The 19,413-nt window shown below is 57.4% G+C and overlaps 1 protein-coding gene across 6 annotated transcripts in view; it reads left to right on the forward strand.

Moving 5' to 3' along the window:
* Positions 1–13,917, forward strand: part of TSPAN11 (tetraspanin 11) — a 60,194-nt gene extending 46,277 nt beyond the window's left edge. For 4 of the 6 annotated variants that reach the window (XM_037064713.1, XM_037064712.1, XM_037064717.1 and 1 more), the window contains 6 exons: positions 4,770–4,844; positions 5,640–5,744; positions 7,240–7,398; positions 7,742–7,828; positions 7,958–8,077; positions 12,535–13,917. In XM_037064713.1, coding sequence (XP_036920608.1) covers positions 4,770–4,844; positions 5,640–5,744; positions 7,240–7,398; positions 7,742–7,828; positions 7,958–8,065 — 534 coding nt within the window. In that variant the 3' untranslated portion in view covers positions 8,066–8,077; positions 12,535–13,917. The remainder of the gene's footprint in view (positions 1–4,769; positions 4,845–5,639; positions 5,745–7,239; positions 7,399–7,741; positions 7,829–7,957; positions 8,078–12,534) is intronic. The other 2 variants (XM_037064716.1, XM_037064715.1) reach the window with 2 other exon arrangements.
* The last annotated feature ends 5,496 nt before the right edge of the window (positions 13,918–19,413 follow it).

Genomic DNA, 19,413 nt, shown 5'->3' on the forward strand with positions numbered 1-19,413 from the left:
TTCCTAGTCAATCTGTTATACACCCTTTCTGGCAGCTCATCCCTCACTGCCCAGCTCACTGGGGACAGCACACGGTCCCCAGGGAAGCTCCCAGGGCTCCTGGGATATGCCTGGACTGGTGGCAATCTCCCTGCCTCACCGGCTGTCCTGCCGTCAGAGGCTGCAGAGGCACCCTCCCGGGTAGGTACAGTGTGAAACCCTCCCATTCATCTGTGTGTGTTCAGGCTGCTCAGGAACTGGTTGAGCTTCCTTAGATCTGTTTTGCGTCTCCTATAGTGCAGAGGGACACATGTGCCCTTTGAGGCCCAGCATCAACCTTAGACCGTGGTCGTTCCTTGTAGCGGCATGGGCCTGCACCCCACAGTGTCAGCAGCAACCCTGGCCTCCACCCACTAGATGCCAGTAGCACTCCTCCCAGTTGTGACAACGAAAAACAGTCTGTACAAGTTGCTGAATGTCCCCTGGGGGCAAAACCCTGCCAGGTGGAGGGCCACTGGTGTAAGTTAAAGTAACAATTCCATGCTTCCCACAGATCAGGGAAAGATCAGGCTCCTGCCCCAAGCTCTGGCCTGTCCCCGCTGGGTCACCTATGTGCTCCGGGAGATGTGGGAGTGTCTGTCTGAGAGTGAGCACATTCACCGAGCACACAGCTAGACCCTGCGCCTCACCAGTGGCCCCTGTCCCCCAACAGCTCACGGTCATTCTGGAGAGACCGAGGGGCACCACTTAAAGCAGAAGCACCCTCTGCAGAACAGTGGCTAATGTTCTGTCACTCACCCAGCCAAGGCCCCCCGGGAGGTATCGTGTGAAGAACAGCAGGGCGGGCAGGCGAAGGACACTGAGGCAGACCCAAGTCTAGTTAAGGAGAGAAGGAGGGAAGCAGAGAGCCCTCTTGTCAGGACGTGGAGGCATTGGAGCTGGCGGTGGGTGGTGACAACCACTGCCACCAGAGATGGTGCCTGCAGTGCCTGTCCGAGATGGGTATTGAGGCACAGGGAGACACTGGGAGTCCGGGCAGGGCAACAGTGAGGACAAAGGCATGGAGGCCGGAAGTCCTGGCCTCTAGGTGGGGCACGGTGTGCAGGGGTGGAAGGGGCGCTTCACAGAGCTCACAGCCAGGCTGCACCCTGGGAACCCTGAGATGACTGGGGAGGCTGGGGGAGGCTGGGAAGGCTTGGTGGGGGGTGGGCAGAGCAGCAGGGGTGAGGCATTGGTTAGAGCTCATGGCCTCACATGGCAGAACCCCACTGGGCTGGCTCATGCTGCAGGCCCCGCTCTGGAGGCCAGGATGCCGGGATCCTCCATGCAGGATCCAGTGAGCTCAGCCTGCCTCTCAGGGACCATCACACAGGAGCAGTGATTCAGGCCCCCCCCCCCCCACCGCCCCAATGAGTCATACAGCCGCAGCCCTCTGCTGCTAAAGCTGCTGCCTAGAGCCAGCACCCAGCAGGTCCACTCCCTGAGCCCCCTCCCTTGGTCCCTCCAAAACCTCAACCTGGCCCTGGCTTACCCCCACCCCCAACCCAGGGAATCTTTGCAGCTGGAGCTCCATGCAAGAGGGGTGTTCTTCCTGCTCCAGCCTACTCTGTCAGGGTAGAAAGCTTGCTTGATGTCCAGGAACCTTTCTGCAGGGCTGGCAAACACCAATTTAGCCTGCCATTAAATCCCAGATGTGGTTCAGAGGCTCTGCCTTTCCATCAGCCGCCTCTCCAGCTGGGCTTCAATAGCAACTGTGTCTACAGCATCCCAGAGAGCAGCACATCACTGCCACGCCCTCAGGGCCACCTCCAAGCACCGCTTACACCCAAGAGCAGTGAGAGAGAGAGAGAGAGAGAGAGAAGCCGCTCCCTCCCCCTGGGGAAGGAAAGTAGTGAGATGCTGCCCTCTGAACTGGCAGTGGCCTGCATCCTTCTGTTCAGTGACAAGTGCCCCATCATTGCTTCCTCCCACACTGCAGAGGGCATTCAGGGAGCCTGGGGAGCAACTGGCAGCCACTGCACAACAATTCCTGTAGCCGGCTGAGAGCTGGTCTCAAAGTACCGGGGCAGGGAAGGGGTAGCAGGGGCCAATTTGGAGCCAGAAAGAAGGCTCAGTGTGTCCAAGAAGGCACACCCCCAAGGCCCTAGAGTGGGTCTTGGCTCAGCCTTGCTTGGTCCAGTGGGCCGGGCAGCTCCCAGGAAGGTGGCAACCTGGCCTGGCGACTGCCCCTGGCTGACAGGCTGGGCTCACCCCATGCTGTCACCCAAGGGCTCTAGGACCCTTCCACTGGGTCCTCCTAGGGTGGGCAGGGCAGCATCAGGCCATCCACCAGCTCAGTCCACAGGCAGCACCCCATGCATGGCCCTGGAGGTTGTATCTTGTGCAAGGAACAGGGAAGACTGAAATTCAAGTTGCCTAGCTCATGGGGCCACAGTTTTCTCATTGGAGCACATTTTCCTAATTCACACCAAGGAGCCAGAGGTCACCATCCAAAGCCAGCAAGTGGCAAAGCCTAGACTCAAAGCCAAGTCAGCTGACACTCCACAACTGTCCTTCAGGTTTTCAGTACCTATATGGGACACAGAGGCTCCCCAAGCCGAGAGGGCCTATCCGCAGACCTCTTGTCGGCCTCCTGCCTGCAGGGGTGACGTTCAGTACCTTCCAAGGGCCCAGGCACACACAGCCCCTGCACCCAACCCTTCCTCATGGTGGAGGAAGTCCATGGGGCCCAGAGAGTGTGCCCCCTTGGATCCTGCCTCTGCCTTCCCTACTTCTGGCCTCCTCTGGGTGCCCAGGAGCTCCGAGTGCCCTGAGCAGACAACTGAGGCTCCATCCAGAGCCTGCACAGGGTGCCCGAGGCTGGTGTGCCCTCATCCCACCACTTCGGCCTCCTCCATACCCTCACCACATGGGGGACAGTGGGGACTAAGCCTGGGTTGGTGGGGGGGCGGGCAGTGGACAGAGCTCAGATGTGCAGGCAGAGGCCTTTCCTGGTGCAGCACAGAGCCCTGGGCGGGAAGGGAGAGAGCCGGAGTCTCAGCTTGTACTCTTGCCTCGGGTCCCATAAGTGCTGAGGACAGGCCTGGCACCGCTGAGAGACTGGAAGGTTTCCCTGCTTCCTCAAGGGCCAGCCCCACGCTGGGAGTTGATGGGCTCTGCACAAGGGCCGCGGAAGAGGGGGGTGATTCACGTAACATGAAAGGAAGCCTTGCTCTTGGGTCAGAGTTCTTTCTCTGTGAAATGTCTTCTGCCCTGTGTCACTTAAGACCTGCCCTTGCCAAGCCCCGGCTGGGCTCTGGGAGCCAGTGGGACAAGGCCTCTGGGCCCGTGGGCTGGCATTGCCTCTGGATGGGCCAGGCCGCCCCTGCCCTCCTGCAGTCCTCCTCTCGCCATGTTATTGCCCTACTTGATGAACCCTGGCATTTCCAAGCTCACCCATAGGCTGAGCCTTCCCAGCAGCCCAGTGACCAAGTGACCACGGGCTGCCACCCCCATATGGCCAGGCAGCTGGGCAGTGTCGGGGATGGGGGTGGGGAGGGTGGAGGCGGAGGTGTTTCCTACCGGTGCTTGCCCAGAGGAGGCCAATTTCAGGCAACAGTACTGCCCTCTTCCTCCTCCCACCCCCACCCCCACCCCCCACTTGTAGCGTGCTCTCCCCCTCATCCCGTGCTCTCCCAGTCACGTGGGCCTGATATGCACTTCTACCCTGTTGGCTCCTTCAACACACCAGGACCAAGCAGTGTCTGCACCTCTCCCGAAAATTAAACCAGGTGGGAGTGGGGGCAGGATGCAGGCCTGCAGAGGCCAGAGCACAGCCAGGAAACCAGCCAGCAGCGTCAGTGGGGCCGTGAAGTCTGCCGAGCGGCCCAAGCCTGGAGGAAGCCAGGTGGCAGTGAGGGAGATTTAGAACCCCTGCAAACCCTTCCTAGACTCTCTGCCTATGCCTATGCCTTGGTCGCTGCTGCCCAGCTGGCCCCCACACTCCAGCCAGATCCCTGAACTGAACCCATGCTGACTGCATTTTCTAAGTCTCACACATGCTCTCCCCGCTGCCTGTCATGCACTTCCCTCCTTCTTTACCTGGCAAATGCCCACTCATCCTTAGAGATGCCACTCATGTGTCACCTCCTCCAGGAAGCCTTCTCTGACTGCCCTCCCCCATCAGGAGCCTCCCATAGTTTCTAGGGCCTGTCCTAGCACTTAAAACACGTCCTTATAAGCACTTACTTATCTGTCCCCCTACCACCAATTACTTTGAGAATAATAATTGTCTTACTTATTTTTTTAAAGATTTTATTTATTTATTTATCTTTAGAGGGGAAGGAGAGAGGGAGAGAAACATCAATGTATGGCTGCCTTTTGTGCGTCCCCTGATGGGAGTTGGCCTGCAGGGAACTGGACTACAACCCAGGCATGTGCCCTGACTGGGAATCGAACCGCGATCCTCTGGTTCGCAGGCCCGTGCTCAATCCACTGAGCTACACCAGCTAGGGCTAATAATTGTCTTACTTATGATACCTAGCATAGTATAGGTATTTAATAAGTATTGGATGGGTGGATGGATTAACAAACCAGCAAACCATTGAGAGAAGGGATGAGTGGGGGACTCCATGCCCGGAGCCAGCAGAGGTGGGTATGCCTAGAGCTGCTTGGAGGAGACAAAGATGGGTCAACAAGTAGCCCCACCTGCCTCACTGCTTTAGGAAGACATTTTTCATTGAGGTGCTGAAGTGCCATCTGCCTTCCCAGCCCCGATCCCGACGGTTACCATCTCTTCTCCTTGGTCCTAGTACTTCTGCCTGTTGCTGGTGATCTTCCTGGTTGAGCTGGTGGCAGGGGCCCTGGCCCACGTGTACTACCAGAGGGTAAGTGGAGGTTCTTCCTTCTGCGTCCCCTGTAAGTGTGCCAGGAGGCAACGGTGCAGGGAGTAGAGGCAGCCGCTCATGGGGTGGTCCTGTCTGCCAGGCCCCAGTATTCCTCAGCACATCTGGGTCCTGCTTCCTGTCCCACTTCAGTAGTTCTCTGCTCCATCTGTTGCTGAGGATGTCTTCATCGTGGGAGCCAAGGCTGGGGAGCTCCCAGACAGGGTGGGGTGGGCCCTCGCCCCTTCTCAGGAGATGTGGAGCTTAAGTCAGCTGTCAGACCTGCAAGGGGAAAGGCCCGGGCGAAGGCCACAAGCCAGACTGTGAGGACAGTACCAGGCAAGGACAAAGGGGCCAGTCAGGTCCTCTCCCACTGGATGCCCTTGGAGTCAGGGGTTCAAGGTCACGACCAGGCTGGTATTCGGCTGCTAGAGGTAGATGGCCATGCTGGTTGTTTCAGCTAACACTATAGGACCAATGCATGCCCACAGGATGATGGTGGTAAATATTTCGAATGTCATCTCATAATCAAAATGAAAATCAACAGAGACTTAAAGCACCCCTGAGCCTAGAAGCTGTCTCATGCATCCACTCAGCCATCACTCAGCTCTGCCCACAACGCCCCCGCCCTTCTGTTAGGGGCCTGGCTTTGGCGACATCGGCTCCGTAAGCCTGTCTTCGGTGGCTGAGGGTCCCGTTGCAGCTGGCGTAGTTTGGGAGCAGGCCTGGGGACCAGCACCCTGGGGTGGGTGGGGTGGGGGGGGCCGCATGACACCTCCATCCCTCTCTGTTCTCCAGCTGGGTGACGAGCTGAAGCAGCACCTGACCCGGACCCTGTCTGAGCACTACGGGCAGCCCGGCGCCTCAGAGATCACTGCCTCCGTAGACCGTCTACAACAGGATGTAAGCCCCTCCCGGGGGCTGGAAGGCCATGCAGACTTGGGTTCAGTCCTGACTCCGTCCCTGCTGTGCATGTGGCCGTGTGGCCCCGGGCAAGTTGCCCGCCTTCTTTCAGCGTCACGCGTGAGCGTGAAGCACGTGTCCATGTGTAGAAGCCCCACGGCCCTGAAAGTGCTTTCCTGGACCCTGGACTTTCCTTCCTCCTCCTTCCCCCCTCCCCGAACCGGGGCTCCCCCTGCTCTTTTCTCCAAACCCCTCCCTGCCGCCTCCCCTCAGGCCGGCCCAGGGGAACTCCAACTCCTGGCTCCTGCCCCTATCGGGCTGCTTTCTCCCCCCTGGGGAGGGGCTGCTGGTGACCGCTGAGGCCCCTCAGCATGAACCGGAACAGGCCCCACCCACAACGCTGGTGGGCAGCAAGGTGGTCTCTCCTTCCCGAGAAGAGACTGAGCAGACCCCTCTGGTGGTGCCCATGGCCCCACCACAGGGTGGAGAAGGGCAGAGACCTGGGATCTATGTGGTCCCAAACAGCAGCCACCAGCCACACGTGGCTGCTTAACAGACAGTTCAGCGCCTACAGTAACAGACACTAGCCTCATTTCAAGTGTCCCTCAGCCGCCCCTGGCCAGTGGCCACCCAGTTGGAGAGCACAGCTGAGGGCATTTCTGCTATCACAGAAAGTTCTGGTAGACAGCCGGACCCCAGGAGCCTGGCGGCTCTGCGTCTGAAAGTGTGAGGCAGGTCCACGGATGCCCCTTCTCCCTGTGACCCCACCCCCACCCCACGGTCTCTGCTCCATCCTACACCTGCAGACCTGGCCTGAGGCCTTGGTCTTTCTGCAGGAACAAAGGCGAGGAACAGAAGTGGAGGGCAATGGGCTCTGGACTCCAGGGGCACCTTAGATCAGCTGAGGAGACACCTGTGCGCCCCAGGTCTCTGAGACCAGCGCAGCTCCCAGTTGGCTCCACCCGTAGGGGTTGCTCAACCTCTGAAAAGCAGCCAAGGTCACCAGTGCACACAGGGGCACCCACACCCTGCTGGTCAGCCCATATAAAGCTCAACCCACCCTTGTGCTCTGAGGTTTCCAGGCCTGAATGGGAGCCTGGGAACCTCCAGCAAGACTGGGTTCCCTGTGCCTGGGGTTCTGCCTCCCAGGAAGTCCGGGAAACTACCCCTTGTGGCCTCACCCTGGTCTCTGCCTCCAGAGACCACACTGCCCCACACTCCGGAGGGCCCACCTGCATCTCCCTCCCTGCCCTTAGAGCACCTGCATAGTCACCTTCAAGGTCCTGGGTGGATGTTTAAGGCAGCAAACAGGTGGCCTGCAGGCAATTTCTGCCTGAAAAGAGACCAGCCCCCTGCTCCAAACAGAGGAAGGGAAGAATCCCCAGGGGAAAAGAAGGGGTTCTTTATCCTCTGAATAACAGTCCTGCCCCCTGTAAGCAAGCTTCTGGAGCCACCCTGCCTGCACCTCACCTCCGACCTCTGCCTCCCTCTCCAGTTCAAGTGCTGCGGAAGCAATAGCTCCACCGACTGGCAGCACAGTGCCTACATCCTGTCTCAGGAAGGGGAGGGCCGCCGGGTGCCTGACAGCTGCTGCAAGACTGTGGTGGCACGCTGTGGCCAGAGGGTCCACCCCTCCAACATCTACAAGGTGGAGGTGAGCACCCTCACTCCAGCTTGCCATCCAGGGGCCCCAGAAGGCATGCTCAATGCAGACAGGTGCCAGGGGGAGCAGGCCCACTTATTTATTGGCTAGAAATCAACAGTGCCGGGCCTCTGCACTCTGCACAGAGCCCTGGGGACAAACACCTACTACTGGAACATCACGGCCTGTCCCTGGGTCACCCTAGAAGCCTGCAGGCAATTGAAAGGCTGACACAGACACTTTAAGTCTCTGGCCTTTGCTCAGCCAGTTGAATGTAGCACCACCACCAGCCCTTCCTTCCCCATCCTTGCTCACTTCTGGGTCAAGGTGTGTGTGACCTATTGTTACCTTACAGGGAGGCTGCATCACCAAATTGGAACAGTTCCTGGCCAACCACCTCCTGCTCATGGGGGCAGTGGGTATCGGGGTGGCCTGCCTGCAGGTGAGTTGAGCAGGGAATTTGGAGAGGGGGCTGTCCAGAGGGGGCTGAATCCCCTCCCATGTGCTGTGATCTCATGACCCTTTGCACCCCCACGCTCTGCCCTGCCCTCCACTCCCCTTCCCTTTGCAGCCAAAGATGTGTCACACAGTCACTCTCTTCCCCAGAAACATACAGGAAAGTGCCCAGCCTGGGGGCCAACTTGAACTTGTAAGGAACAGAGACCTGAGAGGAGTATGAGTGTGGGCTCAGGTATGCACATGCCTCTCTGTGTGTGCTTGTGCGTGTATGTGCAGCCTGCCAGGTGTGTGTACGGCCGTCGGTGGGGTGCATGCATCCTGGTGGGGCTGCATGCACATGTATGTGTTTAGGTGTGCTTGTGCATCTGTGCATGTGTGTATGCACATCACATGAGCATTCCTCTGTGTGTGTGCACCTGTGCATAGATGCGCTCCGCCCTTCACTCTAAGCGTGAGCCATGCCCTTTGCTCTGGTTCGCCACTGCACCCCTCTCCCAGCCGCCACCCCAGGAGTGAATGTTACTCTCTTGGGTCACTCTAGTCAGGGGTCAAGATGAGAGGAGTCAGGAGGGGCACCCCCAGGAGTGGGGGCAGATAGAGCGAGCAAGGGTCCTGCCTGCCCACCTCGCCTGACACTCCTGCTTCAGCCCAACAGGTTCTAGAGGGAGCTCAGTCCTGTGCCCCCTTCCCACCGCCGGTACTGTAAGTGCCATTGGGAAGAGAGCAGAGCAGTGGGTGCACGTCAGCGGACCTGGGTCCAGTCCTGCCTCTGCTTCTGAGTGACCTTGAGCAGTTATTTCCCTGCCCCACACCCGACATCACCCACAACACGTGGATCATTTCTCCAACGCGTAGGGCCAGATAAGAAGCAGGTGCAGCATGCAACACCAGCAGCGCCTGGCAGGGGTGAGGCCTGCAGAAGTGGAAACTCTGTAGACTTTGAGAGGTTCAGATACTTTCTCTCGCCAGACCCCACAGCCTGAGACGCAGGCCAGACAGTGGAGTGTCCTCCCATTTTACTGATTAGAAAGTTGAGACCCAGAGAGGTGACTTCCGAGGGTCTCATCCTGCACTGGTGCCCAGGTGTCCTGGGTTCTTTACTTCCCCAAACTCCCTCCCCCAACACAGTTCTGTGGGAAAAGAAGCAGGAGTGGCAGGGGCTGGCCTAGGCAGCCTCGGTGTAGGCTTCCTTCCAGACCTCTGCTGCTTGACCTCATCCATGTGGGTGCCAGGGAGACTCAGCTGCAGCCTGAGGGGCCCCACGCCCTGGAGGGAAACTGGACAACCTAGGGCTTGTTCTCGCACCTCTGAGCCTCAGTACCTCATTTGTGATATGGAGCTAGTGATGCTCAGTTTGGTGACTCATGAGGATCAGCAATATACATGTACACCACCAGGCAGACAGCAGGTGTTCAGGGAATGGTCCCCATCATCGCTTTACCGTTTCCACTTGGCACATCGTATCTCCAAAAAGCCCTGGTGGTTTCCTGGCCAGACCTGTGGGCCCCCACTCAGGAGCAGGCCCAGGGAGCCCAGGCAGCACCAACATGGGCCCTCTCGCACTTCCCTGGGGCGGCCATCAGTCCCACGGACTGGACCCAGAGCAGTTGCCAGTGAGTGGAGTCTGAGGAAGGGCTGCTCTCCATCCCGGCCCCTGGGTCAGCTGCGGTTTCTGTAAACCTGCTCTCTACCTAAAGAATTGAAGGCACTGGCCCTGAGTGGATGCTGACCAGGCTGGGGCCATACTCTCCATCCACTTCTTTCCGACCTCCCTGGCCTGGAGGGCCTGAGAAGTAGAAGACAGGGGCAAGGAAGCCAAGGGCAGTGAGGAAGGGGCCATGAATGGCCCGAGCCTGGGGTCAGGGAGGCGCATGTCCCTCGGTTGGGAATGGTGTCAAGGAGGCCAGCATGGCTGGCAGGGTGCCTGCTAGCCACAGATGCATCACTCCCCACCATGAAAAGTCTTGGTCCAGCTCACTGTGGAATTGCTCCTAGTGTCTCCTAGAGAGAGCGTATCCTGGCCTCCGCTCTGGGCCCCAACCCCCTGCCTGTTTCTCCCCTCCACGCCTCTGAGGCTGGCCCCGGCTGCAGCCAAACCTCGGTTCGCAGCTCCCTCTGCTGGCAGGCGCTGGGACTAAGCCGCCCAAGTCCAGATCAGCTGCCAACCTTGAAGGAGAGCTCACAGCCCTCCGTGTACCCTGGGTTTGGGGGAAGGAGAGGAACGGGAAGAGGAGGAAGGAGGCAAATGAAGAGCAAATGAAGGTGGGTGAATAAAGGCTCTCTGCAGCATAGAGACAGGAAAATGAGACCAGGACTCACTGTCAGGCTCACAGCCATCCTCCGGCCGGAGAACGCTCCAGGCACCTTCCCACACATGCCCAGCCTGGCAATGGCACCTCAAAGATCCTCAAGGCCCAGGATAGACAAGGCCAGGATAGTGGCACAGTGTTTCCCTGGTCCCCAGAACTGGAGGAAATGTAACCTGAAGTCAGAGGTTTTCCTATTGATAGAGAGGGACTTGAGGCTCAGAGAGGGGTGTAACTGTACCCAAGGCCACACAGCTCCAAACAGAAGGGAGTTGACTCCCACTCCCACCCAACATTCCCACAGTGCAGGACAGAACCGTGCTGCAGAGCCCAGAAGGCTGTCTCACAAAGCAGGTTGGCAGCTGCGGGGCATCGAGGGAACCGAGGGTCATTCTGGAATGGCTTCCTGGAACTTCCTGGCCTCCCCTGATGCTCTTGAGGACAGCAAGCAGCTGGCTCAGAAACCTCAGGGGAAGCTGAAAGCACACTGGCCTCTCTGATAAAAAGCCCCACCCATGCTGAGTGCTGCATCCTGATGGGCTGTCCAAAGGGAGCACCCATTGCCAGCTCCTGCAGTCGCTGGTGCATTTTCTCTGCTTGCCTGGGTGCTGGCTGCTGGAGCCTTTGCGCTGGTTTCTGGTGTCCTCTCAGGAAGAAGACACAGCTGCTCACTCAGGGACCTGAATCAGGGTGAGTGTGCGCATGCACAGGAGTGTGCACACACTGATGAGTGCATCCGTTACCTCTCTGCACTGCATGCATAAGGGTGGTGTGACTGTGTGTGTGTGCATGCACTGCTAAGATCTGGCCCTCACACCTCCACCTTCACCGTGCCTTCCCTGGGAACACACACCTCATACAAGTTGTGCGTGCTGGGGGGCTCAGCCTTCCTGGTCTGCCCCCGACATCAGGTGTGTACTGTAGGAGGTGTAGCCACAAGTCTGTGCTGGTGCACCGGCTGCCTCTGGCTTCCCCCTTCGCAAGGATCGGAAAGATCCAGACAACCCCACAGTGTTGTCATTAACCAAGGAGGGGAGGGGAACAGGAGAGGGGCATGCTGCATGACACCTGTGCAGAATGGTGTGACAGCTGCCTGCTTAAAGCCAGTGGGAGACAGAATAACCTCTTTAGCCCTCTTTCGGCTTGTGGCTCTGAGTACCTGAGGTGGATTAGCCCTGCTCCTACCCCAAGTCTGAAGGCTGAAAGCTGTGTTCACAGGGCCCCACCATCCTCCCACTTAGAATGGAGAAGAGGGAGGAAGGGGAAGAAGAAGGGGGCAGCTCCCACTAACTTCTTAAGTCAGCCTTGCAAAGAGAAACCAAGGGCCTGCCAGCCCGTAGGAGTTATCTCCGGCCTATCTCCCTCCCATCCATCATAGTAGCTACTGAACAGTGTGGGGAGGACAGGGCATTTTTCCTATATTTGGGGAAATGCATTCTCACCCATGTGCACAGGACACCACGGGGCCGCCCTGACCGTGCCCCTCTCTGGCAGGCCCCAACTGCCTCACTGTGAGGGGCATGAGCACAGTCGTGGGCCTCCTCAGTCTAACACATCTTCATCTTGTTCATCTTGTCCTCGGTGCATCCTTGGGTGGAAAGAAGGAGAGGAAGAGGAGGAAGGAGGCAAATGAGGTGGGGGAACAAAGGTTCTCTGTGGTGCAGACCTTTGTTTCTCACAGGAAAGTGAGGTGCAGACCTCACAGAAAATTGAGACCAGGAGGAAGTGACCACCCAGCATGGCCATGCTCTGGGCAGGATGCTCCAGCCCCTTCTTGTTCAGTGAGTGGGTGTGTCAGAGGGGCTGTCAGGCAAGGCGCCTAGGGCCTGGTTTGGTGCCACATTCTAAGCTGATTTGCAGGATAAGCTGGTGACAGCTCTGGGTGCTCCTCCCAGAGCCTTGGTTTCCCCAGAGCTTCTGAACATCGACAAGTCAATGATGACCATTGGTTCTGTTCTGGAGTCAGAGCAGCAGGACGAAGACAGGCCCCTGGAGAAAGGCTGCCCAGGTGGCAAGCAGGCTGTCTCTGCGGAAGCTCTGGACCACAGACCAGCAGCCAGGACTGAGGGCTCGTTTGTTCATCAGCCATGCAGAACCTCGGCCCTCATCCAAAACGAGGTCTCTGGGCAGTTCGTTCTCATTAAAGTGTGAGAAATGCTGCTCCTGGACTGCAGTTCCCAGAGTGTGTTCCCCTCGCAGGTGGCCCAGCGTCACCAGGAGCTTGCCAGAATTGCAGAATCCCAGCACCTCCCACCCCCTGAGTGGGAACCCACCCTTTACCAAGGCCCCAGGCGCATACCCACTGTGAGAAGCTGCACCCTGCGGCACTGTCCTGGGCAGTGGGGGCCTGATCTCTCTGCCCTCTATTCTCTCCTCGTGGCAGACCTGCGGGATGGTGCTCACCTGCTGCCTGCATCGGAGGCTCCAGCTGCATTTTCACTAAAGGCCAACCGTGTCCCCCTCCAACTGCCTCTCGCCAGGACAGGAGCCCAAGTCCCACCTGCCAAACCTGTGGAGTCAACATCAGCTCACCTAGAAACTCCCCCAGTGCCCACTGCCTTCAGACCCACTAAATGCCTGAGACCATGGCTCCTGCGGTTCCCACCCAACCCTTGGCCCCAACCTCCACTCCTGGGTGCTCAGCTCCAGGGTCCCCGTGCAGGGGACTGTCTCTTCCAGGGACAACAGCCAAAGCCCCTCACCAGGCATGAAGCTTCCATGAACCACAGGAAGGTGAGAGAGAGTTGGACTCTCTGCTCCCTCCCAGCTCCTGAACCTACATCCAAAGGCTTTAACCCTGACTCCTCTGGACCCGGAATTCAGCATGACCCCCACAGGTGCTGCGGCCCTCCTTTCACCTGGGCCCAGGCTTTGGGTATGTTGCTCTTGCCTCCCAGAAATGCATCAGGGTGGGGAAGTTAGGGTTATATCTGCCCCCAGAAGACCCAGGTCTTTTATCTGCCCACCCCAAGCCTTCTTGAGGCAAAGGAGTTTCCTGATGGCCTGGTTCCTTCCTGCAGGGCCTGGGAGCAGAGAGAACAAGGTCCGAGGTGTGGCAGCTGGGAGCTGGGTTTGGACAGTGGCGGGCCTGATGGAGCTGGGAGGCAGGGAGCAAGTGGAGGGAGCCAGCTCCACCAGCACGTGCTGCACCAGGAACCTGTGCCACCCGAGGCCTTCCCCAGAAGAGGAGTATGCCCTGGGAGACAAGGCCCCATACTCCAGCACCCAGTAATCTGCACCACCTCTGGAATCTCCTGCCTGTAGTCTGATTCTCAGGGATGCCAGGACTTTAGACCTTCAGCACTTAATGTGGGCAGGTGTGAAACTCCCTCTTGATTAGGCCAAATCACAGACCCTGCCAAGTCGGAGCCATTGACAACATGAAGTTTCGTGTATAGGGGTGCTCTGCCCAGCACCTCACTTGTCCTGGGTCCATGCTTCCTGACCATGTGGCCACCAGCATGCAGCCTCCAGGGACCTCACTCTGCTCCCCAGAGTGAACACAGTCTCTCCCTTCAGTTCTCGCATCTCTGAACGAGGCAACGAATCTTGAGGAAGAACTTTCCCAAATATTAAGGGAGAACAGAAAGCAAGTTCTAGAAAATTCAGAGTGTAAGTGCTGGCAGTTTTCCAAAGAAAGGTGTCAACTCCTAAGACAGCAGGAGTCAACTCCTAAAACAAGGGATCAACTCCTAAATATATAAAGAACTCACATGACTCCATACCCCAATGTTTATTGCAGCACAATTTATAATAGCCAAGTGTTGGAAGCAACCTAGATGCCCATCAGTAAATGAATGGATCCAAAAACTATGGTACATTTACACAGTGGAATTCTATGCAGCAGAAAGAAAGAAGGAGCTCCTACCCTTTGCGACAGCATGGATGGATCTGGAGAGCATTATGCTAAGCAAAATAAGTCAATTGGTGAAAGATAAATACCATATGATCTCACTTATAACTGGAACCTAATCAACCAAACAAGCAAGCAAAATATAACCAGAGATGTTGAAATAAAGAACAAAGTGACAGTGACCAGAGGGGAGGGGGTAATGGGAGGAAAAGGGGGAAGGGTCATCAAGAAACATGTATAAAGGACACATGGACAAAGCCAAAGGGGTGGAAAGTGGGGGTGGCTGGGGTTGGAGGGAGTGGTGCGGGGAAAATGGAGACAACTGTACTTGAAAAAGTACAAAATGGAGACAACTGTACAACAAAAGAAAAGATAGAGGGAAACAAAAAAGGGACAGGCTGACATTCAGGAGCCATGTCCCTCAGGGGGCGCTGTGGAGGAGCAGTGGCCTCATAGCCCCTGGGGGACGGAACCCCCCATCTGCCCCCACCCCAGAGCTGGAGCCCTGCACCTTTGCAGTTGGAAGGAAAGCCTGGCTCCTTCAGGCTGGAAGCAGGACCTTCCTGGTGAAGTGACTCAGACAACAAGCAGGCACCTGGGGCCAGAGCTTAGGGGAGCAGCTGGCCTGCCCGTGCTGGCACCCAAGTGAGGGCGGACCGCCCTCAGCAATCGGAATCCTCAACAGGATGTGAAATCTCCTGTCCGGGTGGGGACCATGGTCCAGGGGCAAGGGAGGATGCCTCTCCCAGCCCCGTGCAGTCTCCTGCCTCACAGAGCCGCCCTGGCCTGCCAGGGGCACCTGCCTCCTCTCCTCCCCTTTGTTGCCAATGCTGGGCCACTGGGTGGGATCAGGGTGAGCAGTCTCCAGCTGAGGCTCTCATCAGGCCGCCCACCCTGTGCATGGCCATGGGCCTGGCCCTGAGGAGGGGTAGGGGTGATGTGACAGGGTGATGTGTCCCCAGAGCCCTCATGCCTCACGGAAAGTTTTGGTCTTGGAATCTGCTGCTCCAGGTCCTTCTTCAGGGTCTAGAGGTAAAGAATGTGACTTAAAACAGTTACTTTCACCACTACCCTCACCCCACTCTCAGCCTTGAAAACATTCTCCACTTACTGGCCACTTGGGGCCTGGGGACAGAAGTGGAGAAGGGGAGATGGCTTGACTGGCTAAGGAGAAACCCCATATTTTGTGCCACAGCTGGGTGGCGCTCACACCTGCCAAGGGTGTGTCTACGCATCCTTGAAGTTTCTACACCTGTGAGTTCTCAAACTTGAGCCTGCACGAGGATTGCCTCTAGGGCTTTTTAGCACCGATTACTGCCCCTTTCCTTCCCCGCCAGAGGGGTAGGGCCATGGATTTGTATTTCTAGCCAGTTCTCGGGCGATGTGGATGCTGCTGGCCCTGTGAGCACACTTGGAGAACTGCTTTAGACAACAGCACTAATGAGGACACCTGGCCATCTTTGTATGTCAAGGCCCCCTGGGTTCAAAAATCGCTCAGGCTGTGTAGCCTGGGTCCCGGCCTGTGAGAGGGCGGACGAAACAGCACCCTGTGGGCAGCTCACTGCCAGCCAGAACAGCGCCTCTCCTCACCTCTCCTCTCCTCTGTGTGTCCGGCAGCACCTGCCCTGCCCTGTCTGGGACTCAAGTGGGACTCAGAGTGGGTCTGTGGCCCTGGCTGGGGGAGAGGTGCCGGGTCCTCTGCCCAGAGGGAACAGGTTTACAGTCCAGCCTCATTTTCCTACCACCTGCTGCCCCGCTCCATTCTCACCACAGCTGTCTTCTCCTTCAGCGCAACGCCCAGCCCTCGGCTCCATCTCTCAGACTTTTGTGTGCCCTCTTCCCTCCTGCTGAGGCACCGCAGACACCCAGTGCTGGCACCACACCTATTTCCAGGTGGCCCAGTATTGCTGCGGCCAGACAGGCTCCTGGAACCAGCTGTCCTGGACATGACTGTCAAAATATTCTGCAAACAGTGAAGTTGACTTAACCTATCGCATAGAGAGAAATTGCTCTAGTTGTGAACACGCCTCCTCCGCAGCTGGCCTCAGTGTAAGCCCAGCCTCCTATGCTAGGGGGCATGACAATAAAGGACCTATACCTAGGACAACCTCCTGTTGCTGTTTTTCCTCCTCCGCAGGGAAATCCCAGGCCATCAGCTACGTGTTGAAGCAGAGGCCAGTCATGGGGAAAGGGAGAGGAAGGGGGAGGGAGCCATGCCCACTGACCACACTGATTAGCATCCTGCTTGCCCTTCTCTGTCAGCTCCCAGGCTTACTGTTTGCACTGACCTCACCTATCCATGAGTGCCATAGCTCCTGGCAGCAAGTGAGAGCCAGGCTCAAACATGTGTCAGAGTTGTGTTACTCTCAAAGCTCCCTGCCGTTGCTCAGCAGGTACTCCCACACCGCCGGCCAGCCATCATGCCTGGCCAGCCTCTGATCAGTCTGCGGTGTGCTTGTCCAGCATCACCCTGCTGGCTGCAGCCAATGCAGGGCTGTGGGGAGAGGTCAGGAGTACAGGGCCCTCTGGCTGGCCATCAGGCTCCCAGCTAAGCGTTTCCAGCTGAGACACTCCTCCTGTTGCCCCTTGGACTCCCAGACTAACTCACCCCAGAGTGCTCGTGTCTCCCCACCTGGACACTGATTTGCCCTTACCCCCAAATCAGAGTGAGGCTCTCTTCATGCCGACGCAGGAAGACTTCAATCTAACGGTTCAGAGGAGCTGAGCATACCAGGTTGCCCTGTGGGCAGGAGAACAGACCCAGTCTAGGGCAAGTCCAAGGTCGCCTCTCCCCTCAGACCCGGTGTCTGCGCTCCACCACCACCACCGTGAGCATGTGTGCCCTTATACACACAAGCACCAAACTCACCCAAAGAGAGAGGAGCACCCCTGCGGACCCCCTCCCCACCCCACACAGCCCTGGCTGCCTGTGGAGGCCTGGAAGCCTTTGCTGCAGTTGTCACCCTTAGTGGCTGCCACTAGCCTGTCAGCTGCCACTTCCAGCTGTATTGGACTCTGGTTCCCACCTCCTGTCCCCAACTGAGAATAGAGGCTGCCAGTAGGGCAAGGGACAATAGGGGACAAAACAGAGATCTGTCCACTTCCCCTTCCCCCTCCCCCTTCTCTTTCTTTCTTTTAGTTTTCAACCAAGCTTTTCATGAAAAGATCACAAAATAACAGTTTCATGTTATTTTTCACTTCCCCAAACAAACCCATGAGAAGCCCCTACTTCCCTTCTCCCGCTGCTTCAGTCACCGGCGGAAACGCAGTACGGCAATGACTTGAGCAGGGAGGAGGGGGTACCGCAGGGGGGCCCAGGGGAGCCTGGGACTCAGGCCAGGCTGAAGAGGCCATGAGTAAGACTTGAATCCAGCCCTTGCCCTCAGCCAGGTGCAAATTACGGCTCTGCACTGAGGCCAGAGCCAGGCTGGTCAGGGCCGTGCGGGTTAGTGTCCCCATCAGCCTGGCTCTCCTTGAAGAGGTCAGAACGTTTCCCTAAGTGGCTCACAGATCCCTAGCCAGGGTTTAGAAAACCCCAAGTTGGGAGCCAGAGATCAAACTCAACATGCTCTCCCTGAGTTGGCAACCAGTAAAATAAAAAGGCTGAGTTCTCTCTAGAGCTGGGGTTTCTTGACAGAAGGAAATATAATGAGATTACAGGAGTTGAGTAGGGGAGAGTTAGGGCGGGAGGAGGGAGACAAAAGGCCACGGGGCTTCCTTACGCCATTAAATGTCATAACACTTAGGGGGCTGGTCTTGCTGACGTGTAGGATAGGTCCTGCTCTAGACATCAGGTGACGAAAGCTCCCCGAACTCTGCAGCCACTGGGAGGAAACCTCTGGGCAACATGCTCTACCCACCAGCCACAGCTGCAGCCCACCATGCAGCCTTGCTGTTCCCGTCCCTGTGTTCTGCTGTACCAATGGACACCATGGGGAGCCGGACGGCGCCCAGGTGAGCCCTGGGCCTCTCAGCTGCCTGGCAGTCTCTGGGCCCACCAAGGGGAGACCCCGGCTCCAGTTGGAGAGCCTGGTCTGAGCATGTCCATGGCGTGCTACTGCTCTTTTTTGTCAGGTTAAGGAGCTATGAGAGTCCATCTCCGTGGCTGTCACTGAACACAGCAAAAGGAGATGGCTAAATCAACAGCCTCCCGGTCTTTACTGAATGCTTTAGGAAGGGGCCATTGCAACACCAGTATTTTTGTGCCTCAAATGACATTCAATGAATGTGACTTCCCTCTTGCTCCTGTGGCTTGGGGAATGCCACTGGGGCTGGCCCAGCACCAAGCCGAGGCCTGAGAAAAGTGCCCCACACATCTCCTGCCCGCTTGCTCCCCTCCACATCACTCCCTTGGGGCCCAGCTTTCAGCCAGGGGGTGCTTTTCCTTGGGGACCCCTAAGGACTCAGATTTGACAACTTTCTTGCCAAGCACATACCTTGGCCCATGAACAGGCTGGACATCCTTACATATGTGTTTTTGTTTGCTCTGCACAGCAAATCTGTAAAATGCATTATCCTCATTGTGTGGATGACAAAACCAAGACAGCCAATGATTGCAAGGCTGATGGCGGAGGCAGACAGAGGTGGCAGAGTGGGAACTTACCCAGGTCCTCCAACCTCCAAGCCTGCACTCCCCAGACCCAGACCTGGTCCAGGGGCACCTGATAACCGGTTGTGGCCAGGACAAACCTAGGTGATGTCTAGGGAAGCACTGTGCAAGCTGTGATGCTCAAAACAAACAAAAGGAAAGATGTAATTACACCCTACTGGTCTCTGCCCACAAGCACTGAGCCCAGAACACACACCCACCCTCCACTTGGTGAAAGCCATGAGTCACCTACACGTGAGGTCATCTCCATCACACCAGATGAATGGCAAGAACGTGCCTTCTCCCCACAATGAGTCGAGTCAGTCACCAAGGCTTGTCAGCCCGCTGTGGGTCTCTCAAATCTTTTTTTTTCTCCATCCCACTGGCGCTTCTGAGGGCTGCATCACCTCTCACCTGAATCACTGAAGCAGCCTCCCCCTGGTGTCCTTGCACCCACCCTATGCCTTCAACCGTTCTCCACCGTGCAGCCATGGTGATGGTTCTTAAGGGCGGTCATGGGGCTTCCCACCCCTCAGTGGCTCCCATTGCTCTCAGCTTAAAGCTCGAACTCTCACCTGGCATGCTGCTATCTCCAGACAGCCCCTTCACCTTCTGTGCCCCAGCCCCTGTGAGTTCGACAGGACAACTCTCGCAACTCCTGGCCAGCCCTCAGCGGCAGCTTCACTGGGTTGAGGGGCCAGTGGCTCTCCCACCCAGTGCACATCGCCACCAGAGTGCCGAGTTGCAAGCCCTATACTCCCCTGTGGGCCCCTGGCCAAGCACTGAGATTGGGCCCAGGCCGTTCACCACTGCATTCAGGC

Source organism: Sturnira hondurensis, unplaced genomic scaffold (assembly GCF_014824575.4).
Source record: "Sturnira hondurensis isolate 20B ecotype Veracruz unplaced genomic scaffold, ASM1482457v3 Scaffold0015509, whole genome shotgun sequence".
Lineage (NCBI taxonomy): Eukaryota > Metazoa > Chordata > Mammalia > Chiroptera > Phyllostomidae > Sturnira > Sturnira hondurensis.